The following is a 12,941-nucleotide window of genomic DNA, read 5'->3' as shown; positions in this document are numbered from 1 at the left end:
GAAGGGAGCATGCTGGGGGCCCTGTTATGGGCCCTCTTTTCTTCCATCCGACATAGTCAGCAGCTGCTGCTGACTAAGCTGTGGAGCTATGCGTGCATGTCTGACCTCCTTCGCACAAAGCATAAAAACTGATGAGCCCGTGGCAGCACGGGGGGTGTATAGGCAGAAGGGGAGGGGCGTTACACTTTTAGTGTAATACTTTGTGTGGCCTCCGGAGGCATAGCTATACACCAATTGTCTGGGTCTCCCAATAAGGAGCGACAAAGAAAAATGCACCAGTGTCAAAAACGCATGCGTCTTTACCGCGTTTCGGTGCGTTTTTGGCTGCATTTTGCATCACTGCGTTTTGCTGTGTTTTTCCAATGAATTGCATGGGTGAAAAATGCAGTAAAACGCAGGAAAGAATTGACATGTCCATTTTTTTTTTAGCTCAAAAACACAGCTAAAAAAAAAAAAAAAAAAAAGTTGTGTGCGGACAGCAAAAATGAAAAGTCACACAACTTGCTGGGGAAGCAAAGTCATGCAGTTTGGAGCCCAAAAATGCACCCGAAAAACGCGCAAAAATGCTGGAAAAAAAACATTCATTGCGCACATAGCCTAAATGCATTTAAAAGTTAAAAAACACATTAAAAATATTAATAGTGACAGGAGAGCGAGACCCTAGAGGCAAAATATCCAGATGCAGAAAAACATTAATACCAATGTATTTGGTGAAAGACATTGGGCAATAACCACCATGTTATGCCCTAGTGTTCCCTACCCAGCAATAGAGGGCATGACGCCCATTCAGCGATGGGACTTATTAAGTGTCTACTCTCACCGCAACAGAACACATAACAAATTAGTGATAAAGTGAATATAAAAATCAGTTACTCTTATTTAGTCCCACGTCACTTGATTGTCCTCGCTCTGTCTGTGATGCCATATTGCTGACTCCGGACAATATCTGCAATATTCCCCTGATGAACCCCTTATATTGTGGGGGAAACGCGTTGGGGCATAGGACTAGAGATGAGTGATTTTATATTTATTCACTTTATCACTAATTTGCCATATGTGTTCTGCTGCGGTGAGAGTAGACACTTAATAGGGCAGGTGAGGTCACTCAGTTCAATGAGGTCACCTGATGTCAGGTTACCTGCGATCACAGGTGGAGGACCGTGGGAACCTCCAGCTGTGACTGCAAATAACCTGAGTGACGTCACCGCGGCAGCTCATTCGCTGCATGAAGCCCACAGAGGGCAGTCATGTTCTATGGCCGCATGCTGTTACATTAGATGTAGCAGGAAAAACTGTGGAGGAGAGAAGCGCAAAGAAGGGAATTTTGTTACTTACCGTAAATTCCTTTTCTTCTAGCTCCTATTGGGAGACCCAGACGATTGACGATTGGGTGTATAGCTACTGCCTCCGGAGGCCACACAAAGCATTACACTAAAAAGTGTAAGGCCCCTCCCCTTCTGGCTATACACCCCCAGTGGGATCACTGGCTCACCAGTTTTAGTGCAAAAGCAAGAAGGAGGAAAGCCAATAACTGGTTTAAACAAATTCACTCCGAGTAACATCGGAGAACTGAAAAACCGTTCAACATGAACAACATGTGTACCCGAAACAACCCAAAAATCCCGAAGGACAACCGGGCGGGTGCTGGGTCTCCCAATAGGAGCTAGAAGAAAAGGAATTTACGGTAAGTAACAAAATTCCCTTCTTCTTCGTCGCTCCATTGGGAGACCCAGACGATTGGGACGTCCAAAAGCTGTCCCTGGGTGGGTAAAGAAATACCTTATGTTAGAGCTGCGAAGACAGCCCTCCCCTACGGGGAGGCAACTGCCGCCTGCAGGACTCTTCAACCTAGGCTGGCGTCCGCCGAAGCATAGGTATGCACCTGATAATGTTTGGTGAAAGTGTGCAGACTCGACCAGGTAGCTGCCTGGCACACCTGTTGAGCCGTAGCCTGGTGTCGTAATGCCCAGGACGCACCCACGGCTCTGGTTGAATGGGCCTTCAGCCCTGATGGAACCGGAAGCCCAGCCGAACGGTAGGCTTCAAGAATTGGTTCTTTGATCCATCTAGCCAGGGCGGCCTTAGAAGCCTGCGACCCTTTGCGCTTACCAGCGACAAGGACAAAGAGTGCATCCGAACGGCGCAAGGGCGCCGTGCGGGAAATGTAGATTCTGAGTGCTCTCACCAGATCTAACAAATGTAAATCCTTCTCATACCGATGAACTGCATGAGGACAAAACGAAGGCAAGGAGATATCCTGATTAAGATGAAAAGAGGATACCACCTTCGGGAGAAACTCCTGAATGGGGCGCAGCACTACCTTGTCCTGGTGGAAGACCAGGAAGGGAGTCTTGGATGACAGCGCTGCCAGCTCAGACACTCTCCGAAGAGATGTGATCGCTACCAGAAAAGCCACTTTCTGTGATAGTCTGGAAAGTGAAACCTCCCTCAGAGGCTCGAAGGGCGGCTTCTGGAGGGCAACTAGTACCCTGTTCAGATCCCATGGATCTAACGGCCGCTTGTACGGGGGTACGATATGGCAAACCCCCTGTAGGAACGTGCGCACCTTAGGAAGGCGTGCCAAACGCCTCTGAAAAAAGACGGATAGCGCCGAGACCTGACCATTAAGGGAGCCGAGCGACAAACCTTTTTCTAACCCAGATTGCAGGAAAGAAAGAAAGGTAGGCAATGCAAATGGCCAGGGAGACACTCCCTGAGCAGAGCACCAGGATAAGAATATCCTCCACGTTCTGTGGTTCTTAGCGGACGTGGGCTTCCTAGCCTGTCTCATGGTGGCAACGACCCCGTGGAATAATCCTGAAGACGCTAGGATCCAGGACTCAATGGCCACACAGTCAGGTTCAGGGCCGCAGAATTCCGATGGAAAAACGGCCCTTGGGACAGTAAGTCTGGTCGGTCTGGTAGTGCCCACGGTTGGCCGACCGTGAGCTGCCACAGATCCGGATACCACGCCCTCCTCGGCCAGTCTGGGGCGACGAGTATGACGCGGCTGCAATCGGATCTGATCTTGCGTAGCACTCTGGGCAAGAGTGCCAGAGGTGGAAACACAAGGGAGCCGGAACTGCGACCAATCTTGCACTAGGGCGTCTGCCGCCAGCGCTCTTTGATCGCGAGACCGTGCCATGAAGGTTGGGACCTTCGTTGTTGTGCCGGGACGCCATTAGGTCGACGTCCGGCCTTCCCCAGCGGCGACAGATTTCCTGAAACACGTCCGGGTGAAGGGACCATTCCCCTGCGTCCATGCCCTGGCGACTGAGGAAGTCTGCTTCCCAGTTTTCTACGCCGGGGATGTGAACTGCGGATATGGTGGAGGCCGTGGCTTCCACCCACATCAGAATCCGCCGGACTTCCTGGAAGGCTTGCCGACTGCGTGTCCCTCCTTGGTGATTGATGTATGCCACCGCTGTGGAGTTGTCCGACTGAATTCGGATCTGCTTTCCTTCCAGCCACTGCTGGAAGGCTAGTAGGGCAAGATACACTGCTCTGATTACCAGAACATTGATCTGAAGGGTGGACTCCTGCTGAGTCCACGTACCCTGAGCCCTGTGGTGGAGAAAAACTGCTCCCCACCCTGACAGACTCGCGTCTGTCGTGACCACCGCCCAAGACGGTGGTAGGAAGGATCTTCCCTGTGATAATGAGGTGGGAAGAAGCCACCATTGCAGAGAGTCCTTGCTGTCTGTGAAAGGGATACTTTCCTGTTCAGGGATGTTGACTTCCCGTCCCATTGGCGGAGAATGTCCCATTGAAGTGGACGCAGATGAAACTGCGCAAACGGAAGCGCCTCCATTGCCGCCACCATCTTCCCGAGGAAGTGCATGAGGCGTCGTAAGGAGTGCGACTGACCTTGAAGGAGAGTCTGCACCCCAGTCTGTAGTGACCGCTGCTTGTCCAGCGGAAGCTTCACTATCGCTGAGAGGGTATGAAACTCCATGCCAAGATACGTTAGTGATTGGGTCGTGACAGGTTTGACTTTGAGAAGTTGATGATCCACCCGAACGTCTGGAGAGTCTCCAGCGCAACATTCAGGCTGAGTTGGCATGCCTCTTGAGAGGGTGCCTTGACAAGTAGATCGTCCAAGTAAGGGATCACAGAGTGTCCCTGTGAGTGCAAGACTGCTACCACTGCCGTCATGACCTTGGCGAACACCCGTGGGGCTGTCGCCAGCCCAAATGGCAGAGCTACGAACTGAAGATGGTCGTTTCCTATCACGAAACGTAGAAAAACATTGGTGCTCTTTAGCAATCGGCACGTGGAGATAAGCATCTTTGATGTCTATTGATGCTAGGAAATTTCCTTGAGACATTGAGGCAATGACGGAGCGGAGGGTATCATCCGGAACCGCCTGGCCTCCACGTGCTTGTTGAGCAGTTTTAGGTCCAGAACGGAACGGAAAGAGCCATCCTTTTTTGGCACCACAACCAGATTGGAGGAAAACCGTGTCTTGTTCCTGAAGAGGAACAGGGATTACCACTCCTTCTGCCTGCAGAAGAGCATCGGCTCGGTGGGGAGGTGGGGACGTTCTGAAGAATCGAGTCGGAGGACGAGAACAGAACTCTGTCCTGTGCACGTGGGCACACTGTCCCTCACCCACCGGTCTGTGACCTGTGGCAGCTAAATGTCGCCAAAGGCGAGCGAGTCTGCCATCAACCGCGGATGCGGAGAGATGAGAGAGCTGAGAGTCATGAGGAGACCGCCTTGGTAGCGGTTCCTCCGGCTGCCTTCCTTGGGCGTGATTGAGCCCGGCCGGAAGCTGAGCCCCTCTGAGGCTTTTCAACCCTTTTGGACGAGGACAATAGGGACCTGCCCGAGCCTGGGAAGGACCGAAACCTCGACTGTCCTTCCAGGACAGCATTAATAGGGTAAGTCGCAATGCAGACATTGCGAGGTTACGGACGCCCCTGCGGCACAGATGTACATGTGCTCAAGACCAGCTGCGCAAGAACAGCTGAAAAGCTTAGGGTGCCCATACGGCTGTGAATGCCGGAGCAACCGACACGCCGATAGCCTCATAGACAGATTTCAACCAGAGTCCATCTGTCTGTCAATGGCATCTTTAAGTGAAGTCCCATCTCCACTGCAACTGTGGCTCTAGCCGCAAGCCTGGAGATTGGAGAATCCACCTTTGGACCCTGGGTCCAACGCTTGACCACGTCAGGGGGAAAGAGATAACGTGTATCCTTAATACGTTTGGAGAAAACGCTTATCTGGGAAGCGTGGTGTTCCTGGACTGCTTCTCTGAAGTCAGCGTGGCCAGAACAATACTCAATATACGTTTGAGCTACTGAAATGGGACTTCTCCTACTGTGAAGCTGACTCCTCCGCTGGGGGAGCTGAGGGAGAAAGATCCAACATTCCATTGATGGACGCTATAGGATCATTCCTTATGGCGTCACCATCTGGTGTATCCGGAGTGAGAGCGGTGTCAGGATCAAAGTCCTGATGAGCTACGTCTGCCTCATCATACAGAGAGTCTTCCTGGGACCCCCCCCGGAGCACCGATGTTATTCCAAATGAGGGTGGCCAGGGAGCAATGCTCCAGATTGCCCATGGCCTGGACGGACTGCAAGTCTCTATCCCATTGCAACTCCGTCCCTGTCCTTGGACAGGGTTGAGAGGTGGTTCTTTTGGCCACGTCAAGTAGAGACCCCGGCTGACCAAGTGCTACAGGGGAGCATTGCACACAATGGGGTTCAGTGCCGTGGAACAGTATCACATGCAGTAAAAACAGCATCGAAAGCCTGTGTTGCTTATATGCTGCTGCCGACTTATAGAGCCAAGAATGGCGACCGTACAGTGCAATGTATAGCATACAAGCATAAAGTACAAATGAACACTGCAGCCCATGCAGTACAAGCGGCATAGAAAGCCTGTGCCTTAGCACCTTTGCTTTTTTGCTGCTGTTGTCTAGCCATCTAGGGGAATATGGCCCAGAATAGCGACCATACAGTGCAATGTATAGCATACAAGCATAAGTACAAATGAACACTGCAACACCTGCAATACAAGCAGCATAGAAAAAAACCTGTGCCTCAACACCCTTGCTTTTCTGCTGCTGTAGTCTAGCCATTCTATGGCGAATATAGCCAAGACTAGCGACCGTACAGTGCAGTGTATAGCATACAAGCATAAATACACATGAACACCTCAGTACGTGCAATACAAGCAGCATAGAAAGCCTGTGCCTTAGCACCCATGCTTTCCTGCTGCTGATGTGTCGCCATCTAAGAGGGCATATAGCCAAAAATAGCGACCTATGCAGTGTAAGCATAAAATACAAATGGACAATCTGCGGTATTTAGTGTGGTCAGCACTTCAGGTGCCGCTTACCGCCCGCCTATAAGCGGGTGTGTGGTCGCCCTAGTCCTGTGCCTGGTTGCCCAGAGTCCGATCTCTCAGCTCGGACTGCAGGAATGGCTGCCGGCGTCCTTCTCCAGCTCGTGTGAGTAGGGGCGGGCCGTGGGCGTGCCCCAAGTCAGAGCGGGAAACCGGCGTCCCACAGTGTCCAGTGAGAGGGCTGGAGCATGTAAATAAGGCTCCAGCCCTCGGCGCTGTTGATTGTACAGCGTCTCTCCCCTACCCTGATTGACAGGGTGGGGGCGGGAACGAAGCGGAGCTAGGCCGCAAAAGCCGGGGACTGGATTTATAAGCGCCGCCGCCGTAAAAGCGCGGTCGGCGCTAAGTCCCCGGCGCACTACAAGTCCCAGCCGCGCCGCCGCTCCCGGAGCGTCTGGCGCGGTAGTTCCCAATAATAAAGTCACTCAGCTAGGCTGCAGTGACTGTAACCCTTTACTGTCCCCGGCGCACTAGCACACCCAGCAAGTCTGGAGTGTGCTGTGCCTGTGTGTACGGGGACACAGAGTACCTGAATGGTGCAGGGCCATGTCCCTGAACGGCACTCCCGCTCCACATCCAGCAGGTTCAATGGGTCTGTGGATGGAGCCCGGCCTCAGGGCTTTGGGGCCGGTAAGATCCCACTTCCTCAGAGCCCCTCAGGGGGATGGGGAAGGAAAGCAGCATGTGGGCTCCAGCCTCCGTACCAGCAATAGGTACCTCAACCTTACAAACCACCAGTGGGGTGAGAAGGGAGCATGCTGGGGGCCCCATATGGGCCCTCTTTTCTTCCATCCGATATAGTCAGCAGCTACTGCTGACTAAACAGTGGAGCTATGCGTGGATGTCTGACCTCCTTCGCACAAAGCCGAAAAACTGGTGAGCCAGTGATCCCACTGGGGGTGTATAGCCAGAAGGGGAGGGGCCTTACACTTTTTAGTGTAATGCTTTGTGTGGCCTCCGGAGGCAGTAGCTATACACCCAATCGTCAATCGTCTGGGTCTCCCAATGGAGCGACGAAGAAATAGGGTCTTATCTGGTAAAATGTATGTAATGAGACAGGTACTCACCTGTTTCAGTTGTGACAGGCACAACTCCTCTGCGAGTGTTTAGGCAGAAAATGCATATAGTGGTCAGCCGCAGCCCCGATGAAAAAAGTAGATCACAATATAGATGAGGAAAAATGGATTTGATGCTGCGCTAAAAACCACAAATCCAGGAGGTGTGATGAAATACTTTCCTTTATTTGCACGGGTCAACGCGTTTCGAAGGCATAGCCGCCTTCTTCATCAGGACAAAAACAGAACAAGAAAGAACAGCTGTTCTTTCTTGCTTTGTTTTTGTCCTGATGAAGAAGGCGGCTATGCCTTCGAAACGCGTTGACCCGTGCAAATAAAGGAAAGGATTTCATCACACCTCCTGGATTTGTGGTTTTTAGCGCAGCATCAAACCCGTTTTTCCTCATCTATATTGTGATCTATTAGATGTAGCAGAGCTGGAATTGTTGTGGGACCTCGTGTGGATTACGTCAAACCTGGGTGTTCTGGGGTTAATAAAGGAGTGAAAGAGGGTGGGTGGGTTTGTATGTTATTTCAAATAAAGAATTTTTTTGGTGTGTGTGTTTATGTCTTTTCACTTACAGATCAGTAATTGGAGGGGGGGTTCCAGATGCCTCATTACTAATGTAGGGCTTAGTGGCAGCTGTGAGCTGTTATTAACCCCATATTACCCAAACTACCACCCACCACATCAAGGCAATTGGGATGAGTCAGGTAAAGTTCCAGGATTGTCACATCTAATGGAGGAGACAATCCTGGGCGACTGCAGGCTGCTATTTTTAGGCTGGGACGCCCAATAGCCATGGACCTTCCCAGCCTGAAAATAGCAGCTCCCAGATGTCAGCTTTAGCATGCTTGGGTATCAAAATTGAGGAGGCACACGCCGTTTTTTTTTTTGTTTTTTGTTTTTTTTTAAATAATTAAAAAAAAAACAAAACAAAAAACAAAGTCCCATGTGGTTCCTCTTATTTTGATACACAGCCAAGATAAGGGCACGGCTGCAGCCGTATGCTTGATCTGTGCTGGGTATCATAATATGGGGAATCCTATGGTAATTGTTATTTATTTTCACATCAATCTAGAAACATCCACAGTGCCTCTGATTGGTTGCAGTTGCACACGCTGTCACACAGGCTGGGGGCGCTGTCTGACTGCAGCCAGAGATGCCCGATCTGCCGGTGGGCGGGGGAAGCAGTGCATATGTATGAAGATAATGAGCGGCCCTGGAAGTAGAGTTACAGCCCCGCGGAGACCGGTATGTATAAAGCGCTTGCTTTATTCTTATATGGGGGTATTTTTATTACCCGGGTAGCCAGACCTGGATCATTACCTGGCGTTGCCTGAGAACTCCGGGCTTGGGGTCGTTGCTCAGGGTCTTTTGAACCCGCGCGGATCCGCCCATCACTAACTAAGTATTTTTCAGTCACAGTTTTACCCAGTGTTTATTCAAAATGTAAATTAATCAAAAAGGAGCTGACTATATCCGTAAAGCCAATGAAAATGTAACCGGTATAAGCACACCGCATGTCCTGCACCCCCGCTATGCGCGCAGTACCTATAGTCTGCATCAGAGTCTGCACACGCTCACAATACAACTTGATGAGACAGTTGTGAAATTCGGGGCCCCTGTCCTCCCACGTGAGGATAATGTGCTCCTGGAAAAGGGAAAACAAACAGTTATCACCGATCACTTATACAGACAAAATTCACAAAATAGTAAGTACACCCCAAGAAACCCTGACTTTGGGGACTGTAAGTCCTCTCTAAGGTGGCAATGGCTCTTACATGGGGATAGGGACATGGAGCCTTGTACTTTATACTGTCAGCAATCAAGCGGAAGCTACTGCCCAGATTAATGAGGTATAAAACACATCCAAGTGCTGTCACCAAGCCTTAAAGGGGTAGTCCATCTCCGAGATCCCGATATGTAGGTGTAATAATGAGAATATTACAAAATCCCTCCAATTAGATATGAAGTCTAGTTCTCCTGTTAAGCTTTGTTGCTTACCTCATGTGCAGGGCATTGCAGTAGCTTAGGTATCCATGGTTACAACCACTAGCAACTGTCTCACGCATGGCTGTACCCCTGGATACCTAAGCTATTGCAATGCCCTGCACATGAGGTAAGTGACATGGCTTTTTCACAAGAACTATACTACATTTCTAATTGGAGGTATGTGCTAATATTCTTATTATGACACCTGCTCCATATGAGGAGAGGATCTTTGAGATGTGAATACTCTTAAGGGAATTTTATGTCCCCAACAGCTATTACCCTGCAGATGTAGGGTCAATCTGCAGGGTAATGGCATTACATTGCCATCCAGCTATTGGGAGAGAATTACCATTATTCCTCCCAGGGGTCGCAGCTTGCAGTCACTACACAGTGACAGCTCGTTCTGCACAGGCGCTGCAGAGCTGACTGGCAATGAGGTGCGGGGGCGTGCTAGGGTGACTAATGTGTCTCCTGCCCAAAGTACAGAACTTAACAGCCTCCATCTTCTGCTCTTCTCGGCATCGCTCCAGTCCTATTCCACCACCTTGTGCTGCAGAAGTCAGAGGTAACAGTCACAAGCTCTCAATGCAAGTCTATGGGAGCCTTATTCTGGCACTCATAGACTTACATTTAGAACTGACCTCTAGCTCACACAGCAAACACTGGAGCCATCCGGCAGGTCACAACAAGCTAAAAACAAACGGAGCGGGGCCAGAACAGCAGAAGACGGTGGCCGGTGACTGCTCCACTACACTCAGGGAATGTACATTAGAGACAACACACCCCACATGTGCACACAGCTCACAGATGTGAGGGAATACTGTATGGAAAATGGAGTGTGGCGCTCGTTATTTCATTATTCATGTGCAGAGATGGGATAGCCACTATGATGGGGTGTCCTGTGGACATATGCCATATGGATGGGAAGTCCTGCGACTTACTCACTGAGCCTCCTGACACAACCATGGCAGGGTTACATATTGCAGGACAGGCACTGTGGCCCTGCTGTCATGCTCACCACTGAGTTTGCCCGCGGTGTAGTTGGTTTTTCTATTCTACGTATTACTGCAATGTGTGGATATGATATTGGGAAGTATATGGGAATAAAAGGAAGGATATGGAAGAAGCTGTGACGCCACACGCAGATCAGCCTGGAGGGGCATTAGGGGAAGTCAGCGTTCTGTCAAATAACATGCAACAAAGGCTGGTCCGTCCCTGTGGAGAAACGCTGCGGTCACTCTATAGCATCAGACGTCTGAATCCTGGCAGCACGCACACTGCACACTGTCAGGATTATGCAGGTGGTCACGTGACTGCTATTATGTGACATACATGAATGCAGCGACGTGCCAGGCCTCACTCAATGCTAAAGAATTGAGCTAGGCCAAGTATGTCTGGTCAGAATGTGGCCAAAAGTACACAAGTGACATATCAGCGAACACGTGACTGCCTGGTGTCAGCAGGGACACTGGAGAATCTTGACAGTGTGCGGTGAGGACTCAGAAATCTGCCGTCACAGACCAGTCACCTCTTTAAGGCACTTGTACATCAGATTACTACACACCATGTAATTGCTGTGCCTGTAAAGCCATCGCTCTGCATACATTAGTGCTTATACGTGCCCATCAGAGCGAGGGTGAATATACACCGAGGGTGAATATACACCGAGGACTATAATCAGGAGTTATACAGGAGCTCACCTGCCAAACACATGACTAAGCAAAGGTTTGTGTCTCACCAGATAGGGGATTGCGAGGGGCTTAAAGTTCTCCAATAGAAACGAGAGCACGAGATTCCGGGGAAGGATCTCCACTTCTGGGAGGTCTTCAGTGAAAATCTGTCACATGCAGGAGATAGGGACAGTAAGAATACAGACGCCAGGACACGTAGACATGTTATATCACATTGTCACATCCAGAGGACAGAACAACCCGGGATAAATCACTAAATTTTACACACAGCTAAAATAACAAATGAGTGGCATCAGAACAACTCTGTGACCATTCCTGACCGGCCCAGCCAGAGCCCTGACCTAAACCCAATTGAGCATCTCTGGAGAGATCTGAAAGTGGTGTCCACCAACATTCACCATCCAACCTGATGGAGCTGGAGAGGATCTGCAAGGAAGAATGGCCGAGGATCCCCAAATCCAGGATCCCAAGAAGACTCATGGCTGTACTAGCTCAAAAGGGAGGGTGCCTCTACTCAGTACTGAGCAAAGGGGCTGAATACTTATGACCATGGGATATTTCAGTTTTTATAAATTTTTACATTTCTGGGTGTTTTTTTTTCCTGTCAAGATGGGGGATGGGGGCAGAGTGTACATTAATCAGAAAAAAGAAGGGAATTTTGTTTACTTACCGTAAATTCCTTTTCTTCTAGCTCTAATTGGGAGACCCAGACAATTGGGTGTATAGGCTATGCCTCCGGAGGCCGCACAAAGTATTACACGCAAAAGTGTTAAGCCCCTCCCCTTCTGCCTATACACCCCCCGTGCTCCCACGGGCTCCTCAGTTTTGGTGCAAAAGCAAGAAGGAGGAAAAAGAATTATAAACTGGTTTAAAGTAACTTCAATCCGAAGGAATATCGGAGAACTGAAACCATTCAACATGAACAACATGTGTACACAAAAAAACAGGGGCGGGTGCTGGGTCTCCCAATTGGAGCTAGAAGAAAAGGAATTTACGGTAAGTAAACAAAATTCCCTTCTTCTTTGTCGCTCTATTGGGAGACCCAGACAATTGGGACGTCCAAAAGCAGTCCCTGGGTGGGTAAAATAATACCTCGTAAGAGAGCCGTAAAACGGCCTCTTCCTACAGGTGGGCAACCGCCGCCTGAAGGACTTGTCTACCTAGGCTGGCATCCGCCGAAGCATAGGTATGCACCTGATAGTGTTTCGTGAAAGTGTGCAGGCTCGACCAGGTAGCTGCCTGACACATCTGCTGAGCCGTAGCCTGGTGCCTCAAAGCCCAGGATGCGCCCACGGCTCTGGTAGAATGGGCCTTCAGCCCTGAGGGAACCGGAAGCCCAGCCGAACGGTAAGCTTCGATAATTGGCTCCTTGATCCACCGAGCCAGGGTTGATTTGGAAGCCTGTGACCCTTTACGCTGGCCAGCGACAAGGACAAAGAGTGCATCCGAGCGGCGCAGGGGCGCCGTACGAGAAATGTAGAGTCTGAGTGCTCTCACCAGATCTAACAAGTGCAAATCCTTTTCACATTGGTGAACTGGATGAGGACAAAAAGAAGGTAAGGAGATATCCTGATTGAGATGAAAGGGGGATACCACCTTAGGGAGAAATTCCGGAACCGGACGCAGAACCACCTTGTCCTGGTGAAACACCAGGAAAGGGGCTTTGCATGACAGCGCTGCTAGCTCAGACACTCTCCGAAGTGAAGTGACTGCTACTAGAAAAACCACTTTCTGCGAAAGGCGTGAGAGAGAAATATCCCTCATTGGTTCGAATGGTGGTTTCTGAAGAACCATCAGCACCCTGTTCAGATCCCAGGGTTCTAACGGCCGCTTGTAAGGAGG

General features: G+C 50.2%; 1 protein-coding gene across 1 annotated transcript in view; it reads right to left on the bottom strand.

The window, feature by feature from the left end:
* Nucleotides 1-12,941, bottom strand: part of VPS39 (VPS39 subunit of HOPS complex) — a 184,840-nt gene that overhangs the window by 78,479 nt on the left and 93,420 nt on the right. The window contains exons 17-18 of the mRNA XM_075330479.1: nt 11,147-11,245; nt 8,968-9,067 (exon numbers count right to left, since the gene is read on the bottom strand). Of these exons, the coding sequence (XP_075186594.1) occupies nt 8,968-9,067; nt 11,147-11,245 (199 nt within the window). The remainder of the gene's footprint in view (nt 1-8,967; nt 9,068-11,146; nt 11,246-12,941) is intronic.

This window comes from Anomaloglossus baeobatrachus, chromosome 12, assembly GCF_048569485.1.
Source record: "Anomaloglossus baeobatrachus isolate aAnoBae1 chromosome 12, aAnoBae1.hap1, whole genome shotgun sequence".
NCBI lineage: Eukaryota > Metazoa > Chordata > Amphibia > Anura > Aromobatidae > Anomaloglossus > Anomaloglossus baeobatrachus.
The sequence above is the reverse complement of the archived record's forward strand: the minus strand, read 5'-3'. Positions and strand labels throughout refer to the sequence as shown.